This window comes from Argopecten irradians, chromosome 1 (genome assembly GCF_041381155.1).
Source record: "Argopecten irradians isolate NY chromosome 1, Ai_NY, whole genome shotgun sequence".
In the NCBI taxonomy this organism is placed as follows: Eukaryota; Metazoa; Mollusca; class Bivalvia; order Pectinida; family Pectinidae; genus Argopecten; species Argopecten irradians.
The window spans coordinates 41864533-41890461 of NC_091134.1; the positions used below are offsets into that span (position 1 = coordinate 41864533).

Here is a 25929-nt window from a genome sequence, read left to right on the forward strand (position 1 = left end):
CAAATTTGAAATTATTTCACAAAAGTTAATTTTCACAATAGTACAAAAAATATTATTGATTTTAGTTGATTGTCCACCAATAAAACTGTATTTATGTGCTTCACGAAAATATTCTTCATTTATTTATATATGAATATTGTTTTATGTTTATTTTCAACATCATAAGTGGCAGTATAAACAAAAAATCGAAAATGGCCGCTTCCATGCCGGGGCATGACAGATCGAGAAAACAAAATACAGAAGAAGACGACGACGATGACCCTGTTGAAAAAAATGCTGAAGAAAGCCGGATGTCTTGACCAACATTATGCAGTGCAGGTAAATATATGTTGGTATGAATGGCTTTAGATAATATTGACCAATTTAACGGTTTGACCAAGGAGCAAATAAAGGGCAAGCGCAAGTGACCTCCATCAGGTTGGGCACAACCCTGCATATGGGTAACAGTTACCCATTTGAGTAACAGTTACCTGTTTGAGTAATCAATAAGTTACCCAAATGAGGAATTTTGTTCAAGAAAATGCATGAAGTTGTTTTAAACTTTTTTTATCAAAAAAGGGCTAAACATGCGTATATATATATATATACATATATTTACATATGCCCCTATATAGTCAACGGGAGGGGAGTTGCATTCAAATTAGCGTAAACGCAACGACGCATGAATACAAACCCAGAGTAGGATCGGACTACTTCTAGTTCCCGCTTCGGTAAGATTTTGCGTCCTATGACAATCTAAATAAACTCTTATTACTTAATTTACATTTCACCTTTTCACAGATGACAGATTTGCTTTGAATCAATAATAAACTAAAAAAAAAAAGGATTTCGGGTCTTCTATTTGTCTCAAGACTGATCCTTAGGCGGCACAGACAATATCATGCCCTCATTAGCCTACTCGATTGGCCTACTGTATGAAGTGTAAACAAAGTTCCCTCGTTGTCGGATTCAAAATAATAATAAAGAGTTGTTATTAGATCCAATTAAAATGTATTTGACATCAAACCATATTCATCAAAAAAAAATATGTGATAAGCATTGTAACGGTAATAAACAACAAAAAGAATCGCTGGTCGAGGTTACAACCAGGGGCTTTCCTCAGGAATGTTCGAGGAATTCCATAGTTACGTCAGTCACACACCATGCAAACACTTGTCTATCATCCGTACAATAAAATAAAAGTCATTACTATGTAGAATTTAGTCGTATATCGCGTACGTAGACCGATACATACATTACAAACATTCGATCAACAGACTATTTCACAGTTACTTTCCTCAGTTGAAAATCAAATATGGCGGCACGCTCCACTTCGGACCGCATCACTACCCTGACAACGATATATACCGGTAGTCGTTCCGCCTCGGTTATTATCACAATTTTTATTCAAAATGGACATTTTATATTGATGTACTATCAAATTGAAAAAGTAAACATAATTCAAAAATAATTTAAAGGTGTCATTGTTATATTTCAAATCAAACTGAAGCTGTAACATTCAACAATCGGAACTATATCTTCGGTCATCCTGACTACCGAAGTTACCCAACTTAGCAACCATCACCGTTTTAAATTTGACGTAAAAGTAGACTTATTTATGTAAATATAAAGATTGAACATTGTTTTGATTGCGTTAAAGGTGGTATTTACGCAATGGGATACAGACATATTCTACATGTAGCGCTAACGCACTACATTGAATATGTCTGTATCCTAGAACGAATATACGTACCCGGCCTACAATACCTTTCGGCCGGGTACGAATTGGTCCCATGTATCGTAGTGGAGCACTGCCTCCGAAAATTACTCGGGCATAGTTTTCTATACTTTTTTGTAGGTTTCCAATTATTTCATATGTATACATGCGTTAACATAATATTTTTGTCCATAACAAACACAACCACCATTTTAATATCTACCGTACCGCTCACAAGACATCAAATTCACAATTTGTGGACTTGCCGTATAAGTTCCCTTCAGAAAGACCTTTATATGTATTATGTAAAAGAATAATGCCTCGATGAGAATTTGATATTTTATGTGGTTCAGTTTTATTGCCTAGTAAGAAGGCGATATCAAACAAGTACGATAAAAATGCAAACAAACATTTTATAATGGTTTGCATAATCATTTCTTTGCTCCATTAGCAGTAATAGCCACCAATTGTAGCTCTAAAGACGATATCATTTTCTGTCTTATAGTCTTTTGAGCTACAATATTGCAGCTAGTCTGTATCCCATTGCGTTCATACCACCTTTAACGCAATCAAAACACTGTTCAATCTCTATATATATATGTCATGGTCTATATTCACATGTCCACTCATGCCAGTGATATGGACAACTGTCCACTCAATACAGTGATCCGTGACGGATCTCCGTTATACATATATGCATGTACATATACATTTGGGCGGATTCTAAAATGGACCATAAAAGATCATTACGAATCTTTGTGTGTTTTCGAATCACGTAGTGACAATTATTTACGGTACTTAATATATAACACATAGTTATCAGGTGTTATCAAGAACATCAAGGTAACACACTACATGTACACGCGCGTACGTGAGGTATTATAGTAGTACGTAGCCGCGTACCTCAACATATTCCGCTTCTATGCCAGTTTCGGAGGGAGGTTGTACTTGAAGTCTAGCAGAAAGACATTGTTGTAATACTAGTCTTGACTTCACAGCGTCTACAGCCATTGCCATCACTTGTAAAATGTTTATCCTGCTGGTATTGATTTGTTGTTACATTACACACGTATATGTTACGTCAGGTAGTTTATAATGTGCATGTAGCTGGCATGACCTACTCTACTTTCACTTTGTAAATGTCGCTTACCACACCACAAATTTGAAATTATTTCACAAAAGTTACTTTTCACAATAGTACAAAAATATTATTGATTTTAGTTGATTGTCTACCAATAAAACTGTATTTATGTGCTTCACGAAAATATTCTTCATTTATTTATATATGAATATTGTTTTATGTTTATTTTCAACATCATAAGTGGCAGTATAAACAAAAAATCGAAAATGGCCGCTTCCATGCCGGGGCATGACAGATCGAGAAAACCAAATACAGAAGAAGACGACGACGATGACCCTGTTGAAAAAATGCTGAAGAAAGCCGGATGTCTTGACCAACATTATGCAGTGCAGGTAAATATATGTTGGTATGAATGGCTTTAGATAATATTGACCAATTTAACGGTTTGACCAAGGAGCAAATAAAGGGCAAGCGCAAGTGACCTCCATCAGGTTGGGCACAACCCTGCATATGGGTTACAGTTACCCATTTGAGTAACAGTTACCTGTTTGAGTAATCAATAAGTTACCCAAATGAGGAAATTTGTTCAAGAAAAATGCATGAAGTTGTTTTAAACTTTTTTTTATCAAAAAAGGGCGTAATAATTTTGACATGGCACCATTACTAACATAACATAGTACATTATTAATCAAAATGGGACAAACTTCATTGTATCAATTTTGGTAAAAGTCACAAAATAAACCACCTCCATTGCTTACTATGGTGCCAAAAATTGAACACAGGTAAAACTCATTTAACCATGACATTTGCACTGAATTTCCCTGATAGCTATATACACTAAAGTCAATGGAGAGCACCTAAATTTTCATCTTACAACAAAGTTAGACAACAGAATGTAATATTTCACCCACAGAAACATACAGTCTTTGACAACAGTTGTAAGGCATTCTAAAAATTATGACGCCCTTTTTTTGATAATAATTTTTAAAACAACATTATGCGTTTGCTTTCACGTAATTACTCAATTGGGTAACTTATTGATTACTGCAAACAGGTAACTGTTACTCAAATGGGTAACTGTTACCCATATGCAGGGTTGTGCCCAACCTGTCCATCCTCGCTACTGCAAGGGTAGGCTACTCTAACAATGTTAGAGATTAACACGACAAAATACTTTTTAATATTGCGTCGTCACATATCCACCCAATATGTAATCAAGGTAAAATAAGACCTCATGCACGTGTAGGAGTACTCCAGGGCCTGGGGTACTATCACTGATATTATATCCACCCTAGCCCGAGATACTCTGGGCCTGACACCAGACTTAGAAACTATGACAGATACTGAAGTAGATGTCTGGTGTAGGGCCAGTCTTGTTGAAAAGACCAAGACTTCTTGGAGGTTAGTCTGAATTTGGAGATGACCTGGCCCGATACCAAATGGTGTCGCGAGTTACACCGTTTGATATAGCACTGCGCTCTGGCCCTACACCAGACATCTATCTGTCAAAATGTCTACATCGTGTAAGTCTGGTGTCAGGGCCAGAGTATCTCGAGCTATATCCACCCCTGGACCATATATGATAGTAAAACTGAAGGCAGTTCAGAAGACTCTTTGATGCACATGAAAAGAATTGAGTCAAGATACCAGGAAGTCTCTTCATGCCTGTGGCTTTTCAGTTTTTTTCCTTGAACTGCCTCCAGTTTTACTCTGAGATAGTCCAGGTGTGATTGATATATAATGTCAGTGATAGTAACCCCTGGAATATCGAGGATAATCATGAGTGGCCTAATACATCATGTACATGTACAATGTAGTTTAATATTGGTTAACGTACATTTATAATCACTAATGCACAGTATGGTGACTAATTTTGGCAATGTCATACTGTCACTGTGCCACATTGGCAATTTCACCATACAACAGTGACAGCAGTAATGCAACCAGTGAAAAGTGTTAAGGCTGTTAAGCATACCATGCCATTAAAGTTTGTCAATTATATCCCTGAAATTGTATGAATGTATACTAATTACCCCTAAAATATTTGTATTATGCAACCCAATCAGTTAAATATTACCTTAACTTCTAGTATTAAAGTCAGAGGACTGCGCTGGCCATACATTGTATGTCGTTTGTAGAGTATAATTTTGTTCACTTCCATTGAGTGGTTTAGGCGAGTGGCATTGCCAACAGATGGTTTTCTTTAATTCATATATACATACATGTACTATAAATTATAGTTCTAGTTCACTAACATTTTTGTCTGCGAAATAAATTATTTTTTGTTTCAATGTTTATTTGATTTCTCATTTTAGGAGTGTATGTTTGATAATAAGGACTGGACAAAATGTCAGACCCAAGTAAAGGAATTCAGAGAATGCATTGAGAAGTCAAAGAAGAAGAAAACTTGACAAAGGGGCTGAAAATAGACGTAATCAATTTTTTTCCAAAACAACAGTGATATTGATGAAGGAGAAACATCTTCATAGACATTATTGATTTGATCTCGTATGGAGCGTAACATTTTGCCTTGTAATATGATAATTATCCGGATTATATTTACAAAGAGAATTTATTCATACCTCAGCATGCTTCAAAACTTATAACAGACCTTATTGAACTTACATACATGTATACTTTAATTGCACATATTAGTACATGACAGTGTATATATAGAGAGAAATGATGTATATTTGATTTGTTGATTTTTTGGGAAAATTGATGAGTGAATGTAAAATTTTAGGCATTTCTTCTTATTATAATTAAAGGCCCACTACCGTTCCGAAACAGCTTTAAATTTTTTAAATGGGAATGTAAAACAAGATCGATAATTTTGTAGAGCCGCAAAAATTATTAACTTACCGTTAATACTATATTTATCATCACCTTCTGAACGATTTGGTTAAAATAAATAAAATGTTTATTTTCATAACGCGGGTCGTATTATGTTTCCCGCCGTCGTCCTAAATACCGGGTGGTAGTTGACTATCACTGCGCTAGACGGCAAAACAGCGAATTGACTCTCCATTGTTTTCATATATTACGCAGGAAATCTTGCATATGTTTGGTGTTGTAACCTTATTTTAGGTCATCAGTACGCATTTTCTGATGTTATTAATGGTTTTTTAAGAAACCTTTATATTTTGCTACGGAAAGGTAATGGGCCTTTAAGAGTTTATATGCAAAAGATACTGTTTTTGAAAATAATGTTACAATCAACTATGTTCATTACTGATATCTTTGTTGGTGTTCATATTCAATAAATATTTTCTATTAAAACTGAGTCATTATGTTTTACTCCCAATTTGAACTTGGGGTCATGATTTATGAAAATTATTTTATGAATGTTAATTAAAAAGTAATGCATTAGGTCTAATTTGATTAATTATTTTAAATCACATGTGTATTATGAAAGTTAATGTATAATTTGATTAATTATCTTAGATCACATGTTATACATATATATCAATTACGAACCTTTGCTGAGGTCCATATGGTGTTATATCGCCCGCGTAGAATAAATAATGACCAAGGGCGTAGCCTGAGGTCATTATTTTAAATTCTACAAGGGCCATATAACACCATATGGACTGAAACAAATTTAAGGTCCTTAATTTTTATAATAGGTATGTCGTTTCTTTAACAAATATGTCAAAAACAATCTCTAATGCATATATTAATTACAAGAAAACCAATGAACGCCACCTTGAAGGATGCAACTAAGGAATATTGACTCAGTGTTTCTAAAAATGGAAACACAGAGTCAATATGCTATATATTGAACATCACGTGACCATGTATCGGCCAATGAGAATAGTGGAAAATCAAAGCATTACTAATATAAATTCATAATACTGTATTTGACCCAATAAGCACTCCTCATACTTTTTGAGGCCTCAATGTCAATTACCCAAGCATAAATAACGACCAAAACTACACAAAACTGTATAGATTTGCAATTTTATAACTTCATCTTATTAGCACCTTTTCATTTTTTTCAATTTTTTAAACCACCTGGGCACTTATTGGGTCAAATACGGTGTTATGTTTGTAACTTTCTAAAATATGAAGAATGTCTTTTTACTGGATATATCATTGTGAGACAGAATGGTTCAAACTTTGATATCAAATGACAGTATAAAAGGTCAGGTCACTGAGTAAGAGGTCAAGGTCAAAAGCAGTCATCTAGTGAAAGGTCTAGGTCTTTATTTACTAGCTGATGAATAAATCAATCTTTACATAATGTATGTTTGAAAAGTTGCATGCATATATTTACATATTGCTGCATATAATTAATCATCTGAATATCAAAATGCATGTACACATTATATTACCAGTACTACAAGACTTAAGGGACGTAAAATAACAAACACTCAATTTTTAATCAAAATGAATTTATTAGTTCTTCAACACATCACTATAAACGTATACAGATCAAACCTTCCACACTTTATAAAGTCAATATATATGTTTTTGAAGCTGGTTAATTTCTTTTTATATCACAGAATAAATGTCCTCTTTTTCACTCATTTGTTTTAATTCTGTTTGAACATACACGATTCTGATTTTTTTGTGTGATGAACATGACTTCTGTGTTCATTGTTCCGAAATATTACATAAAATATGGCAGACAATAGTGTAATGTTATATTGATATATAATTTTCCAAGTTGCATTTTTTTTCTCTTCTCCACTACCAAGGTAATACCAGGTATGTGAAGGTTAGGTTATAACTGTAAAGGTTTATGACTATCTCCCCTTTCATACAGCTTTGTTACCACAGTTGATTACACACATATATACATACAGCCCCCTACATGGCCATGTAATCCTCATTAGCCATGTAAAGAGGATTATGTGTGGACTCGCCTGTAATAGCAAGCTATTTATGAGAGGTTGGGTGTATATGGTACAGAATTACAGCATGTTCAGTACATCTTGAATTAAAATATGAAAGACAATAATATTTGGTTCATACCACATACATCTTGGACCCACAAAACGAAGCACCAAATATGTAAATACACTTGTAAGTCCCACTTATCTACGGACATATACATGTAGCATCGACTATTGTACCCAGCAATCAATTAAACTGATTGTTATTTTTAAAGTAGAAACTAAATGTTCTATTACTAACACTACACTTTACATCCGATAAGTTACTGATCCTGAATGCCATTTCGAATATTACCAAATGACCATGAACCATGTATCATGAAATAATGAGCGATATGTGATGTTGTAAACAAACTTGTTTTAGCGGTAGTCTTATTTTAGCATTGTTCATGCCGTCTTTGAAGAGCTAATTCATTATGAAATACTGAAAAACATTATTTACGGTATTGAACCTTTGAGTTGTGCTAATTCATATCCACACTAAATATTCATAATTAACATTTTTTTCGCATTTCTGCTAAAATTAGTATATTTACAGTACTTTAAACTCTTACTATTGATCAAAAAGTATACTGTACAGTAACGTTATGGTATCAAATTAGTACAATCTCATCTGCCAGTTAGATTTTGTCTTAGCAAATATTTTTTTTTTATATTTTCAGTGACATAAAAAAATGGTTAGGATGCTCCATCATATATGATCACTAGTCCTACACACTTTTCAGTTGCAAGTTCAAAACTCTCATAAGGCAGTTGCCAGGTATCAACAGGACGCCAGTAAGTTTTTCTCTGGTTACTCTGGCTTTCCTCCGCTTTTAAATCTTTAACTCACCCATGCTGTTCATAAACAACTCAATAAACACTAATACCCATGCATCATGTGTTTAAATGATTCTACTGACAGAAAATGTCATGCTTAAAACTTTAGAAGATGAAATATATGTTAAAATGTCTCTTTTCTGACAGTAAATGTTTGACAATATTAGATATATATTACATACACTTGGACCTCTTCTATTGTATTACAATATGTAAGAGATCTAACAAGTACATTGTACATTAAGAGCTGATTTATCATTTAATCATTTAAGTACAATCAGCACCAGATTATCAGTATGTAAAGATACAATATTTTCTTATTAAAAAAGAATTGCATAATGCACATGCATCAGGAAAATCTCAATAATTCAATCTGTCACACAGATATATAGTATACACATGTAAAGGAAATAAATCTGTAAAAAAAACAATAATAAAAGTATCACATATACACCTTTTGAACACTATATATCATTGCTGTACTTATAAATGATTGCTTTACTTTAAGATTTTTTCAAAATTGTACATATACCATATAAAATATTCATAATTACCCAGGTAACATTCTCATTTCCAGAATACGATAATTCTAACTCCATAGCTAGAAAAATGGCCAAGGTATCATATACATTGTAGATTATATTGATAATTTGTGAAAAGAAGAAAAATATTGGAGCAAGAATGTTTAACCTTGAATAGCATTTACTGTGATTTAGGATTTTATTAATTTTATGCAAACTTATAATCATTATTAGGCCTGAATGCTGAGTGACTGAACTTGCATGGACGAATTTGACGATATCCATATACAGGTACGAACTGCTACTATAGACATGTTTATAGACTATGAACATAACATTAAGGGAAGAACAGATACGTCAAATATCTACAAATCATTTATGAATGCAACATTTTGTAAAATTCATGTAGATAGCTTTTAAAATTTAAAACTTACTAAAAGATATACAATACATATATGTATCACCATACATGCAACAGGTACAAACTACATAACAACAATGCAAACACTATCACATCGTAAAGCACTAGTTGGAAACATAGTTTTATGCTTTAAACAATAACAATTTGTAACAAACAATTGCATATCCATATCCTCTTGACCCACTTGATCATGGACATGTATTTTTTTAAGCATATAACGACATGGATATGTACATAACTTAAGACACCAAAAATAAAAACTAACGGTGAGCTGACCTATCTAGGACACATGGTATCAACATATAATGGCACTTAAAATTTGTAAATAAATTACATTTATAAATAGAAGTAAATTATATAATACCACAGATTTTATACACATTCAAAACAATCCAATGAACCAATAGTTCATGAAAGTAACTCGTGATTGTCAGGGCAATATTTAAACACTTTGATTGATAAGAATACAATTTGTATATAAGGGACTACTATATACATGTCTGTATTGTTTGGGCCATAGGGACTTGGTAGGAATTTCCAACCAATGGTCAATCAATATATCCTATAATACATATATTGACCGTTAATTGGACATTTGTCCCATGTCCCTGTGGTTTATGGGTCCATTTTGACCCCCAAATCCATTGATTTTTTTAAACTAAAACTTTTGTATTTGAAATACCTGATTCAATTGTAATTGAAGTTTTCTAATTTTGTATTTTCAGTTACCATTATAGTAACCATGCAAATTATTCATATAACTTGAGTGAATGAATTCAACAAATTTGTCATTTTTAGTCTATTTTTTGATAGTTTTGTAAAAAAAAAAAAAAAAAAAAAAGGGACACAATCTTGAACAAACTGCAATGACACATAACCACCATACCCACTGACCATACCTGTTAAATCAGAGATGTACTCAATATACTTGAAATTTAACAATACTACTAAATAACAGATTTTAAAATTTTACAGATTTGGGGGCCAAAACAGCCACAACCTATGCATTAACCAAAGGTAGTCCAAATAAAACATTTACCTTCAATATCATTCAGGCATAATATGTCCATGCATACAGACACATGTTGTAGCCATTGTTTGAGAGCACTTTCAAAATCTCCATTCTACCGATATGCTTGAGCAAGTTCAATATCAGAAAATAAATTTGACACGAGTTAAATAAATCTGCAGTGCAATTTTGAATTTAGTGTTTGCAATCATTCAATACATGTACTACACATACATGTTTTAGAATAGGAATTAAGAAAATAGTAATAACATTAATGAATTAAGTAAACTACATTTGCGTCGAGTGGTAAGATATATAAAGGCAAGAAGAGAATCTGATCTATATATATACCAATGGTAATCATCAATATCATAATATTATATTTATGTATAATATATATACCTTTCATATTACAATAACTCTAATATGGACACAAAATACCATTGATTTATTCTGTAACCTGATCGGGAGAATTCTTACTTTGATGAAGCGCATGAAAGTAGAGTAAAAGGTAAAACCAAAAATATTTTCTTCTCTAAAAATTAAAGCCCTATCATACATTTAATATCAAATGTTTTTATTTTGTAATTGTTATGATTATATGTGTTTAAAAATATGAAAAATAAAAGTCTATGTACAATCATCACAATGAAATACACAATTATTGTGTGGTAATGAAACTTTTTTTTAAAGTACAGTACATAAAATCAAACAATCTCAAACAATTGATAGCTATCCTTGATGAAAGGAATGATTTATCAAAGGAGGTATTCATTCACCCGTTTTTAAATTCTGCTAAACATTTTCATTTTTATAAAAAATGATAATGGCAAATTAGTTACATGACCAAACATTCTTAGTGACTTCTAAATACAGTGCACCTGACATTGTATTCATAAATTCTTACATAAACTGAATGCAAAAAGACGGAAATCTGATTCATAGCCTCTTTTTATCAACTCTATTAGAAAACTAATGTATTGATACATATTTTACTCCAACCAGTATGTTGTCTCTGTAAAGTTGAAAATCATTTGAAAGAACAGAATTCATATGGAATTTGTAAACAGGCATCTGATTCTTATCCATGGTGATTTTTTAAGTGAAACTATAGTAAGTTTTTGAAAACATTAGAAAAATTATATTATCCTAATATTCATTCCTCTATCTCTCTCCCTCCATCCATCCATCCATCCATCCATCCAACAACTTATTCTCAACCAAAATTCTAGCATTTTAAAATTTTGACAAACCAAGAATTATTATGGCTAGCGTATTCACACATTTCAAATAAAACTTATTAATGATTAACTATCATAATATTACACACGTTTTTGACTCTTTTATCTCTACCCGTTTTCTCTCTATCGCTGATGCTGCCATGGCAACTTTTGCAAATCTGGCAGTTTCAATTTTGGAATTAGTTTCTGATTTGGTGTCATCCCACACAATGAACAGTTTTGATTTGTCTATTTCTAGATCCAGTGGGTCCCTGCCATTAGCTAGTTCCTCTTTCTCTTTGGCAATAACTTCCTGAGCTTGGTGGATAAGTTGTTGCTGTATTTTTGAAGTAATTGGGTGTTCCGCAATATGTATTGTGTGCGTCAGTTTTACTCTGTTTACTGGAAATACAAAAGAAATTATATGAGGCCCATGATATGAGTGATACATGATGGTAGAAAGAGGTTAAAGATTTTAATGACTCACATTGAATAAATTTTCCTATTTAGTTATCGGACAATTGATTTCAAGGCAATGCGAAAAATACGTAGAAACCTCTCTGGGTAATAGGGTCACAATATGAAGGGGAAGAACACTCCCTGGGGAGGTACATGACCCAGGTGATGAGGTCTGTATAGTACCTTACCTGAGTGAGGCAGTATAATAAAGGGGTAGAACCCTCCCTGGGGAGGTACATGATCTGGGTGATGGGGTCTGTATAGTACCTTACCTGAGTGAGGCAGTGTAATGAAGGGGTAGAAGCCTCCTTAGAGGAGGTACATGAACCGGGTGATGGGGTCTGTATAGAACCTTACCTGAGTGAGGCAGTGTAATGAAGGGGTAGAACCCTCCCTGGGGAGGTACATGATCTGGGTGATGTGGTCTGTAAACTGAAAAATAGGTGGGGGGTCTTATTTGCAGACATCCCCCCTAAGTCTGAAAATGTGTCAAAATAGGTGGGGGGTCTTATTTGCGGGAGGGGTCTTATTTGTGGTGAAATACGGTACCTAAGTGAGGCAGTGTAATGAAGGGGTAGAATCCTCCCTGGGGAGGTACATGATCTGGGTGATGGGGTCTGTATAGTACCTTACCTGAGTGAGGCAGTGTAATGAAGGGGTAGAACTCTCCCTGGGGAGGTACATGACCCAGGTGATGGGGTCTGTATAGTACCTTACCTGAGTGAGGCAGTGTAATGAAGGAGTAGAACCCTCCCTGAGGAGGTACATGATCTGGGTGATGGGGTCTGTATAGTACCTTAACTGAGAGAGGCAGTGTAATGAAGGAGTAGAACCCTCCCTGGGGAGGAACATGACCCCGGTGATGGGGTCTGTATAGTACCTTACCTGAGTGAGGCAGTGTAATAAAGGGGTATAAAACTCCCTGGGGGAGGTACATGATCTGGGTGATGGGGTCTGTATAGTACCTTACCTGAGTGAGGCAGTGTAATGAAGGGGTAGAACACTCCCTGGGGGAGGTACATGATCTGGGTGATGGGGTCTGTATAGTACCTTACCTGAGCGAGGTAGTATAATGAAGGGGTATAACCCTCACTGGGGAGGTACATAACCCGGGTGATGGGGTCTGTATAGTACCTTACCTGAGCGTGGCAGTATAATGAAGGGGTATAACCCTCACTGGGGAGGTACATAACCCGGGTGATGGGGTCTGTATAGTACCTTACCTGAGTGAGGCAGTGTAATGAAAGGGTATAACCCTCCCTAGAGGAGGTACATGACCCGGGTGATGGGGTCTGTATAGTACCTAACCTGAGTGAGGCAGTGTAATGAAGGGGTAGAACCCTCCCTGGGGAGTTACATGACACGGGTTATGGGGTCTGTATAGTACCTTACCTGAGTGAGGCAGTGTAATGAAGGGGTAGAACCATCCCTAGAGGAGGTACATGACCCGAGTGATGGGGTCTGTATAGTACCTTACCTGAGTGAGGCAGTGTAATGAAGGGGTAGAACCCTCTCTGGGGAGGTACCTGACCCAGGTGATGGGGTCTGTATAGTACCTTACCTGAGTGAGGCAGTGTAAAGAAGGGGTAGCCTTACTTGAGTGAGGCAGTGTAATGAAGGGGTAGCCTTACCTGAGTGAGGCAGTGTAATGAAGGGGTAGAAGCCTCCCTAGAGGAGGTACATGACCCGGGTGATGGGGTCTGTATAGTAGCTTACCTGAGTGAGTCAGTGTAATGAAGGAGTAGAACCCTCCCTGGGGAGGTACATGATCTGGGTGATGAGTCTGTATAGTACCTTACCTGAGTGAGGCAGTGTAATGAAGGAGTAGAACCCTCCCACGGGAGGTACATGTCCCGGGTGATGGGGTCTGTATAGTACCTTACCTGAGTGAGGCAGTGTAATGAAGGAGTAGAACCCTCCCTGGGGAGGTACATGATCTGGGTGATGGGGTCTGTATAGTACCTTACCTGAGTGAAGCAGTGTAATGAAGGGGTAGAAGCCTGCCTAGAGGAGGCACATGATCTGGGTGATGGGGTCTGTATAGAACCTTACCTGAGTGAGGCAGTATAATGAAGGGGTAGAATCCTCCCTGGGGAGGTACATGACCCGGGTGATGGGGTCTGTATAGTACCTTACCTGAGCGAGGCAGTATAATGAAGGGGTAGAACCCTCCCTGGGGGAGGTACATGACCCGGGTTATGGCGATGCTCCTGTCTATACAAAGGTACAGGACCACCAGTTTATCCTCCTTGTCTAGCTCCGATTCTGGGATAATCATTCCCCATCCAATCTTTTGTCCCTTAGATACAGCTTCCAAGGCTTCAACAGAAACATATATGGTTCACAATCTAGTAACCATATGTAATATAAAGCTAACAAGTTATTTCAGGTAAAGTACTGAGCATACTCTCAATATGGCCTATACTCTACCTATATATATAACACTGTTAACCAACTTATTTTCATGTGGTATTGAATTTTGTGTATTTTGTGAGTACATGTAATTAAAAATCACCAGGATTGATCACTGCAAAAATGTTTCAAGCACACAGTAGTAGAATAACATGAGTCTAAACCCAGAAATTAAATCGCTACAAATAAAGTTGCCATGGAATTAATTTGGTTTTACAAATAATCCTTTATCTAGCATGGACTTTATAAGATATTAGCAGGTATATGAATAATGGTTGAAATTAAATATACTGACCTACATTGTAAATGTATAAAAGTTACGAGTTTTAACATTTAATTTTTTTTTTTTTTTTTGCAGACCGATAAACACATAAGAAATAAGCATTGTATAATTACATCTATAGGTATAATTATAGCATTAATTTAAGAATACCTAGGTATCAACTTAAAGAAGTGTCAATACACCTACCTTCTTGCTGAGCCAGGAATTGGACAACATCTTGTCTGTAGACAGAGGAGGTTGTTATCTCAAAATCCTGAAAACATGGGGTGATTACAGCTATCCCAGCTGGAATGTTTTCAGCATCAAAGTCATCTATAAGCTCTATCTCAAAGAAGTCATAAGCTGAAACAAAAGTATGGTAGAGTTTTATATATACAAACAAATATTAATTTTATCTTGTTGGTCCAAGGGGCTGTGGTGGCAGAATGGTTAAGATGTCCCAACATATTACCACAAACCCTCCACCCATATGGTAGTGAGTTTGAATCCCATGTGGGGCAGTTGCCAAGTACTGACTGCTAGTCAGTGGTTTTCTCTGGGTACTAATGTTTTCATCCACCATCAAACCTGGCACGTCCTTACATGGCCCTCCATGGCTGTTAATTGGACGTAAAACTAAACAAACCAAATTGTTGATCCACCACATTTCATTGCATGTCCTGCTCCATCCTGTCCTACATGTATCATCCTGTCCAACTCCTATTTTATATTCATACAGAGACAGCTATATAGAAATAGGGACAGTTATATCTAGTCTTATACTCTGCTACATACATAAAGGGTCACATTACTTCTTTGAGAATCTTAGTAGAACTCTTTACTATGTTTATGACGTACTGAAGCTGACATTTCCAATTATAACCTCATTGAATATTCAGGGCCCGACAATGTCAGATCTCCTTTAGACAACAATGTTGGGATATAAGGTCAGATTGTTATACTTCAAAACATAAACATTTTAAACTACACACTTTGATATTTTAGACTGATGTATCTATATAGCAGCAGGTTGTACCTTCTTCTGGCTTGAAGGGATGCGGTGACTGTAACATGATGGACTCCATATGGTCTGGTACCATGGCGATATTGTTGTCTTCGTCTACCTCAGATCCAGTAGGAAGTACCCAATTCTTTATCTGGTTCTGAAAATTAAATTATGAAACTATCTAAAACCATGTGCTTCTTAATAACCACATATAAACCCAAGCATGTGTTTAGCCATATGGTTTTATACCTAAAATTGTACTTGTAACATAGTATTAAATGGTTTTCCATTATACGTACTTGTTATTGCTGATGGATTTGGATCAAATTAGGAAGGGGAAAATTGCGGATACCTAGTAATTAGACAAAGCAGATGAAAAGACAGTCCTGAAGAGTAGAGAGCAAACTTACCACTGCTATACACGTAGTCTTGAAGATCTTAGTCTGCCAGAACACACGCACCTCTACCTCATAGCCATTACCACACAGAGATACCGTGGGCAGCATCTGGGCAGGGTCTAAAACGGTGTAGTGCCGAGTCCCAATAGCCTTAGTGTTCTTACGAAACATTGCTACCGGCCATTTGTGTCCAATGTTACTCAACTCCACCTCAACTGTATCACCTTCATGGAAAATTATACTCTTAAATGAGTTTACATACATTGTACCTACAAGGTATAGTACAATAACGTAAACATTTCACATGGTGACTTATCTCGTTTTATACCCAAAGTTCATGCTTTTGAATGTACAGTGTGTCTGTAATTTATTACAGATTTACAATGTATTTGTAATGCAATCAATAAACAATGTACAGTTTAGCTCAACAAAAGTTTTTGAGATTTATTAAGGATTCTACTTTAACTTTGGAGGTACATTTTGTGTATATTACAGAAACGTTTCATTTGATAAATTTTATTCGTTTGATTCTGAGATTGGATTCCAACTTAATATTAACTGACCTTCTTCGTACCGCTCCCCCATTGTGTAGCCTTGTGAGTTACCATTGTAGTACATACGACCACCACGTGAGGACCAGCCTGTAGAGTTTGGTACCTTCCCTAGGTGTTTGTTTAGTGCAAACTGATCTGTTGCCAAACCAATAGTAACTACTGAATCTTCATCTGAAAAAAATGAAAATCTATAATTATGATAAACAGTATCCCCTAAACTCCCTGTAAAGCAATTTCCGATCCAGGGGCCCTACCTAATTCAGTCATTCTTTTTTTTTCTTTTTCATTTATCAGATTTGAGCAATACCACAATATGGACAAATAAAATCTTACATTGCTCTGTCAGGTGAGCAAGGATATACACTTATAAAATACCTGAGCCTAACTCGATTTGTCCTCTTCTAGAAGTGCTTCTAAAATATAACATCCAACCACTTAATTCTGCTTCTGGAAGCTCAAGCTTCTACCTACGAGCTGGAAGGTATTCTGAGAAGACTTCTCTCCTTGGAAGAGCACAAATCAAGTTGGTCTCAAGTATGTGTATACTTACTTAGAGTCTTGATTTCCATATAGTAGTGGTTCTCCTCCTCTGTCATTGGCTTAAGCAACTGTACCACATGTATACCCATTTGTCCTGCTGGCAGACGGATGGTGCAGTGCTGCTTACTCATATCTGGAGGCTGTACTCTGTGTATATCATACACTGGGATGTCAATGTCTAACACATCCGACTTTCTGAACACAAATGGTCGCAATACTGTAAACATATTGTGAATATATCATTAGAGAATTACAAGCGTGAATATATCGTTAGAGAAAAACAAGCGTGAATTTCTTCCCTGAGATTTCCAGTTTTGGTATTGAATGATATCACACTAAACCACATCAAACTACAAATGTGTTGCTATCAAAATACAATTTTAACATATTGCTTAATACTTAAAGTCACTTAAAATATGCTGCATCTATCCTTTTAAGTATACTCTAGCACATCCATATTGTTTTTTATAAATACAAGAAACATTTAATTGCTAAAAAATTTTGAATTATTTTTTATTTTTTTTGTAATTGTTTTTATTTTATTTTTATTTGAAATCATTTTCAATTTTACAGACAATGACAAAGATAGAGAACAATTCACCATAATAGTTTAAAAAAAAAGTATTTCATTTAATTGTAACAATTTTACATAACATTCAAATTTATACTTTTACACCCCCTCATGTACACACACCCTTACTCATATATACCTAAGAGTTTACTTTCATTATTACATACATTCAGAGATTTCCCTACACCCACATTCATGAAATGATTTCTTGGACAAAAACCCAGTACATATCATTTGAACCCATGACAGATCAAGAGTTAAAGATACTTGGGACTGATCCTTACAATCACTGTCACCACTGACCGCAGTGACCAACACTCACCATAGTGACCAAAACTGACCACAGTGCCTTACACTGACATCAGTGACCAACACAGACATCAATGATCAACAATGACCACAGTGACCACAAGGATAATTAATGAGATTCATGAACCACAATTGTTAAACATTGTATGGTGCAATGAATGATTGCTCAGAAATACCTCTTTTGAGTGTGTCTTCCATTATCTGATTCTGAGTCTCCTCATAAGATTTCCAAAACAGTTCATTGTAGCTATGATACTCTGTGATGGGTATTGTCCGGTATGACTGTGTATCAATCTTCACTTTGGCACCTGTCAAATAGAAAAATAGATACATACTGGTACATTGGTACTGTAATCAGCCATGTAGGATCGGGAACTATTCTGTACATGTATGTCAAAGAAGAATTACAAAAAAGGTTATTACATAAAAACACATGGATGGAAAAGAATAATGTCATGGTTTAAATCATCTTACCTTTTTTGTGAGAGTAAAATACCATTTCTATAGTTTCAAGTTCCAACACATAACCTACTGTTGTTGCAATTTTTTCTATCCATTCTATCCATGATATGATTTCATACCAACCACAAATTTAAGTCACTTTGCGATGCTTCATTTGATATATTTGCAGTATAAAATGAAATCAAATTAGAACTGTCGTCAGAGTAGACGGCTAATATCCTCTGTTGCACAAAATAAGTGATGAACAACCTGCTTCCAGTATATCCCCCCTCTTAACTTTATATTGGGGGGGGGGGGTGTATAATAACTGATAATTATAAACGATGTACATTTAACTTACATTCACTTCTTAGTACCACAAGAGGAAAGAAGCCACCTTCTGGCTGGATCATGTGACGGGCCAGTGACACCTCTTTGTCAAACGTAAGGAAGACCATGACTAGTTGTTGTGACTTGTGATCAAAATCAGGTTTGTTACTCTCATCAGGATTGTAGTATACACCAATTCCCACCACTGTACCAGGTTCAACACTAGTCACTGTACAGGCACAAATGTATTACAGTCTTTATACTTTAATGCAAATAAAGCTATGATGATATCAAAACTGGATAAAGGTCACTACATGAAAATCATATTAAATATGGCTTTTTTATCCCCTCCCTAAAAAGAATATCTTAACAGAACTAGCCTATGTTTTAATCTACTCAGATCAAAGTGGATTTAAAAGTATATTAAGTACTTGTGTACATACCGGAGTACACAAGTAAATTATTTACTTCAGACAGAATCCTCTTATTTGTTTAAAAATGTTTATATAAATTATACTGCATCAATATGACACATGTCAATCTTACACAGTATCAGTTGATAGCACATTCATTTATTCAATAATTCATTTATACTGCATTTATTTCACCATCTTTTGATATTTAAAACAAAACATTTTAGGTTTGGGACAGTGGATCGAGTTTATTAATGTAATGTAATGACTACAAGTCTCAGACATTACCTTTTCCATCTGCCATCCACCTGAAGTAGTCCCTGAGGAACTCACAAGTAGGAATCGGTGACATAGGACTACAGGTAGCAACACCTATGGCTGGGCTAACACCAGGGCTATCCACATCCTGTACAATTATCTCAAAATGCTGAAAATCTAAAAAAAACATGAATGGATGAAAAAATCAATCATTGCATGCATTCAAATACCATTCTATGTGATTTTTTATTTAAATAATCACAGGGGGGAAGGGCCAGATAAGGGTAACTGCAGTTACCCAAATCTAACATGGCGGCGGTACAAAAATACGAGATAATCGTACTGTCTGTTCACAGAATAGATGGGTCTTTTTCTTGCATAACCGCTGTAGATCGTGTCTTTTAACAATATTAGCAAAATTTGAAGCGCAGGTCATATGCACAGAGATCTTGCAGATTTTGCTACATAGTTAAAATAAGTTACAATTCATCCTTGTAGTTTACCTTGTTGTTGGTATATAATTACTAGCAAAGTAAAAGTTTTACTAACAAAATATATCTGCATATCCAGGTTAGTATCGCACACTCTCAACAAATTTGACTGGAAACCAGAATATTGCCAAAATTAGTTTTGTACAGTTTGATTGTTAACCATTCTACAATTCTACTGCTGTTTTTTTTTGTTAACATATCTGGACCGAAAAGTTGCAGGTCAAAGGATCAGCTATACATGAAAAAAATTGTCTGCCCAACTATAAAGTTGCTGGTTGGGAGAGGGCTTTTATCAGTTGTGATAACTTGTGGCCAATCCTGTAATTGTTTTTGCAATAAAATACGTTTAAACTTAAGTTGGCGATAGCGGGCAGACAAATAGGCGTTAATTTTGAACACTGCTAATATCTTACTTTTATCTAATGGCTGTGGACTTTGTATGGGAACAGTGTTGTTTTGCTGCCCAGTAGCATCAGTGTATGTAAATATCTCTTTTTCAAGGTCATACTTAATGGTGTTTGGGTACAACCATTGAGTCATGTTTCTCTGTCAAAAAAGAGAAACAATAGTAATTTTACAGTATGAGAATATCTATTTAAACAAAGATTACAATAGCTTTCATAATAGAATAAACAAATATGACACATAGAGAAGCCTTTATTTTCACAATATTCAGCACATATGAAATTAGAATCAGCTTCGGAGTGTAAAAAATGAAAACTTTAAGAAAAAGCTCATAAAATCCTAAAAATGATAAAACTTAAATCTTTATTACATACATGTATATGTAATTAAAACCATGCACTTTAATGAATATAAAGTCAAAGATTATCTAGACTTTTCAAGTTTTTAAAAAAATTCACAACATTTAAAGATGCTCCACCGCCAACAGAGCATAAACGATATATTTCAATTTAACAATAATTGGTGTTTAATGGTGTATATATATGTCTAATTAACACCAAAAATAAATTAAATAATTCATTTTGCTTTTGGTGCATGCGCAATCAATACTTCATTCCATATAGGACATAGTGCCATAGGTTCATAAATCCAATGGAAACAAATATTTAAGATTCTATATACATTGCACATTTACTACTGTATACATTTACAAAGTAAGCTGTTTGGTTAGCCATGCTTAATGTCTACTCACATCGTCATACTTGGGAACCCCTATAGCAGCCTCGGGCCACATAATGCCCATATCTATAGGACCATTCTCAAGTGTAATTGTCGGAAGATAGTCCTCATGGTTTGTTTCATAATGGTACCTGAAATTATTCAATCAACCAAAGGTACAGTTTCATAGCGACATCTGAAAATATGGTTTGACCTGTGTTACAGACAAACTTGCCATAATTTTTGTTTTTTTGTTTTTGGTAGGTTTCTTGTGTAAAACAACAAAGTACATTCAATAGAAAAGTCTTTATGTGTCTGTTCCTTAGACAGCAGTGATAAATCTATGTGCAAGGGCCATAGACTCAAAAAATTCAGAAATGTCCCATAGAAATTTCAGAATTATTTAAATTTTACATAGAGGGACCCATTGTTTTGAACAAATCAACCAATAGTGTCCCATAGTTTTCAAAACGTAGATTTATCACCGAGACAGACCATGATAATTTAACCCTTGTGAATGATTTTAACTAGCACAAGGCTCGCCAAATACTGACCACCCAAAAATCTTACAAAAGGGTTAACATATCACTATCTACACATGTATTGTGTCAGACCCATGTATGATTACTTTTCTCCTAAACTTAGATTAAAATGATAAAATGTATGTTCTTTAGAAACATTTTCTCTGTTCAATCAAGTTTGATCCTTCTAACTCCCAGCAGCCCCATCCAATCAAATCAAAAGGATGAAGAGCTGCAAAATTGAGGACATTATCATATAGTAACATACCAGTAACATAAAATGAAGCCATATTACATATTTGTAAAAAGTATCATATTGAATGTCAAATGTCTTCCCTCATTCCATGTGAGATACATATACATTTTCCTTGAACTGAGAGACAGTCCTATATTAGCGGTGCATGAGAACAAATTTTACCGATATAGCCTAACTTAAACAACTTGAAGGTTTACCTTGTGGCTACTGGTTGTCCATTCTTCAGAAACATTACAGTAGACATGGTCTCACCAAAGTATGTGATCATCACTCCAAAGGTATCACCTGTAAGCAGTGGTAATATATATACAGGGACTAACATTTCTTTACATAGCAAACTTATTGAACTAAACTAACAAACTTTCAGCAAAATATTCAGCCTCAATATTCAACAGGAACACTCAAATTATTCAAAGCTCATTGCCATTTCTTTAACTTTGAGACTCTTAACAATTTTGTTAAATTTAATACAGTAGGCCTATTAGTGTAAAACAGTCAAAACCAGTCCTTCTCTATACTTTCATACGGATGCCTGTTTACCCAGACACAATTGCATGACAATTTCCTTCTTAATTTTTAACCTGGCTTTACTGGCCATTTATAATCTGGCCCCTGTGATATTTGGTTTAGACACAAGTTGAACAGTTAACTTTATATAACCTACCTATTCTGAACTTTTCTCCTTCACTATTAGCTACATCACTATGACAAGTATAACATTTGCCATTATAACTATTGTATCCAACAGTCCTGTTCCATCTTCCAGGGTGGGCATCCTCAGCGATGTTGGGCCCAGCGATCCCTATGGTTATTTTGCTCTTTGATGCTATAAATCACGAAGATTATTCATTCTAAAATTTTCTGTCCTTAGGAATGATCTTTCCAAAGGTAGAAAGTAAACAAATAAAAGCTTTTGTTATCGTTTTATTGACCTTTGATAATGTTTTTATGAAGACATATTAGTTGCATCTTATTTCCATGGTAACTCTACTTTCCATCTTGATTTCCACACAAGCCACATTTTAGGATATAAAATATATACAGTGTGTTATTACAGAGCGATGATCTAGAATAATACAGTGTTATACTTACATAGAGCACGGATTTGGCCAAAGAAATAGGGAAAGCGTGGAGTTAGAGGTTTCATGCATTGTAGAAAGTTACTGGTTTCAGAAAATTGTTTGAGCTGGACATCTGTAATTTGACCAGGAAATGGTGCATGACCATCAAACACTATGTCTCCAGTGTAGCGGAACAAGTCCGCCATTTTGATGTGTCAGTTCACCTACCAACAAAATCTGGAAAAGAAAACAAAGACAGATATCAGAGATGTAATTTGTATTTTAAAAACAAATACTTTATTCACATAAATTTTCCTACTATTGATGATAATATTGGTGATCAAATTGTGAGGATGTATATAATATAGCCCAAAATCTTTCTGAAAAATTTAATATTTAAGCCTAGTTTATTTTTAACTTATAGGCATAATTACAGTATCTCAATATTTTATTTATTATCTCAATTATCTCAATTTATTATCTGCCAATATGTGATTATCTCCCCTTGATTTTCAGTTTTAACCCACATTTTTCATTCCAAGAAAATGTCTTCTTTATCTTTATACAATTCATTATGCCAGAAACAATATCTATGCGTGAAGACACAGAACAGTACATTAAACAAGTGTTTTAGCATCCATTCAACCGTGCTATTCAATTTACAATTCTCGTGGATTCTGCAAAAGGCTTTATGCAGCGAGATACCGAATCCGCGAAAACACATCATATTCAACAACTAGAAGAACGTCTTTTGATTTAAAGACAAAACAAAAACAAGTACAGAAGATTAAATATTCACTTACATATATTTTGTGAGTTTAAACATGTTCCATTCATAAAACAATACATTTTCTTCCCTTCGAGGAGCGTGTTTACATTGTTGCTAAACACCGGAAGCACGCAATTTAATGTAAAATTCCGAGGTCATCCGAATGTACGTTGTACTAATATCTGCCAGGTACGTTACCACATGTAAAGTAGGCCTAAGGGATCGATAGCGTCTGGACTGGATTTATAAAATATTGCCTTTTCGAAACAAGAGGTCCATTAGCCTTAATGGCCATCTGAAAATTATTTCAACAAATTATAACAGGAGGGAGGGAAAACAAAAATGTGATATAGAAAACGAAACAATGGTGTTGGACTAGAGTTATTAGGCAAAAAAAAAAATAATATAGGCAATGGTTTGTGATAATAGAAAACGAAACAATGGTGTTGGACAGAGTCACTAATAAACTGTTACACAAAATCTTTTCCAATTTATTAGTGACTCTGTCCAAAAGAACGTTTGATAAAATCAAGGATTTATGAGTGAGAAGGATTCGTGACTGTCTCTTTACGCTACTAAACACCACGCAAGACGCGCTAAGAGTGACCTCCCCCTCTCTCATATACGACCTTGATAAAATGTGGCAAAAATTTATTGATGCGTTTATGACTACTAGATTTTTCAAACAAATTCCTCAACTTCTACCCCACGCCTCCTGTTCCAGGGGTATCATATATCAAGAGCCATGATTTATACAAAATCTGTTCCCCTTCCCATAAAGATATTTTAGACCAAATATGGTTGAAATTCTTTCGAAACTTAATGACAAGTAGGATTTTGAAGGAATTTTTCCTCTATTTCCCTTATTGGGCCCCGCTTCTCCTGCTCCGGGGAGGGGGATCCCCCCCCCCGGAGTAAGAGCCAAAATATATACAAACACATTTCCAAAAGATGTTTCTGACCAAATTTAATTCAGTTGATGTAACTTTAATTTTTACTGCTCTACCTGTCTTCAAGAGTAGTAGCTGGTTTACTATAATCAGAAACATATACATGTACATATAGATTGAAAACTCCTTTTTTGTCTTTGTTGACAAGCAGCATCTCTAGTTTATAGATATTTTCCCTTGGCTAACATACTTTTAAGTGTATTCACTTAAACATGATATTTTTGCATCAACACAATGAAAAAATTGTTAACAGTCAACCATCATATTTTGGTAAAGAACAGATACGTGACTTTGTTAAAATGAACTAAATTGGGGTTTGTCATTAGAAATGCCACAAAATATACACTTTAACTGAATTTTTGCTTTGGTTTTGGACTTTTCTTTCCATTCAAAGCCATTTTTCCGTCTCAAAAGCAACTTGTCTTTATCAATTGCAGTTATGAAAAGTTCATTTGTGAATATTGGTTTGTATGATTCATAAGTGTGTTCGAATAGTTTCATATAAAAATAGTACCAAAGTATTTTGTTTCTATATTTTTCCTTATTATCAAACTGTACCTTTATCTGCATCAGTACATGTCAGTAATTTTGTACTCGTATAAATCACAAATTACTGTATAGGACATTAAAATCCTGCTTTAAACAGTAACGTATATGTTACAACATACTTAATATATGACTGTAGAAATCTGACAGGATTATTATGTTTTTCTATTTCATAAATTCGTCAAAATGCATCAAAGAAAACGTACTTATCAGCGGTTTCACTTCTCTGCAATACTTTAGATGATTTTTGCCAAAATTAGCAGCGATAACGTATCTGTTCTCTTGGTATATGTCTTTATGAAGTATTAGAAAATAAATGAATTCAATAACACGAATCTGCTTCAAAACTTGTAGTCAAAACTACAACATCGAAATTATCAAACGATAGATCAAAACTATTGAAAGTGGCGTCGATGAAGGGATGATTATGTTTGTACCATATTGGTAACGTATCTGTCTACACCGATTCCCATTGACTGCGGATGGTTTCAGCGTTCTTGTCATTTAATTGGGAAAAAACGACCCGCACGGCTGACAGGTAGATGTGATAACTCAGGATAAACAGTTCGTCTGATATTATTGGCCAACGAAACCT

At 34.9% G+C, this 25929-nt stretch overlaps 1 protein-coding gene across 1 annotated transcript; it reads right to left on the bottom strand.

The window, feature by feature from the left end:
* Positions 1-7136: 7136 nt before the first annotated feature.
* LOC138328352 (uncharacterized) lies at positions 7137-24113 on the bottom strand. The gene is made up of 16 exons (XM_069275127.1): positions 23873-24113; positions 23101-23306; positions 22673-22834; positions 22206-22293; positions 21266-21383; positions 20523-20655; positions 19649-19795; positions 18979-19176; positions 18353-18484; positions 17307-17513; positions 16766-16927; positions 16215-16426; positions 15835-15961; positions 15006-15161; positions 14261-14443; positions 7137-12067 (listed from the first exon to the last, which is right to left on the bottom strand). Exons 2-16 carry the CDS (start codon positions 23273-23275, stop codon positions 11760-11762), a joined length of 2508 nt encoding a protein of 835 aa, XP_069131228.1. The 5' UTR covers positions 23276-23306; positions 23873-24113; the 3' UTR covers positions 7137-11759.
* Between the last annotated feature and the right edge of the window lie 1816 nt (positions 24114-25929).

Coding starts and splice junctions, on each gene's coding strand:
- LOC138328352 (XM_069275127.1), bottom strand. CDS start 23,275: ATGGCGGACTTGTTCCGCTACACTGGAGACATAGTGTTTGATGGTCAT. Junction 22,294..22,672: donor AGGAGAAAAGTTCAGAATAG/GTAGGTTATATA, acceptor CACTGCTTACAG/GTGATACCTTTGGAGTGATG. Junction 15,962..16,214: donor AGACTACGTGTATAGCAGTG/GTAAGTTTGCTC, acceptor TTTAATTTTCAG/AACCAGATAAAGAATTGGGT.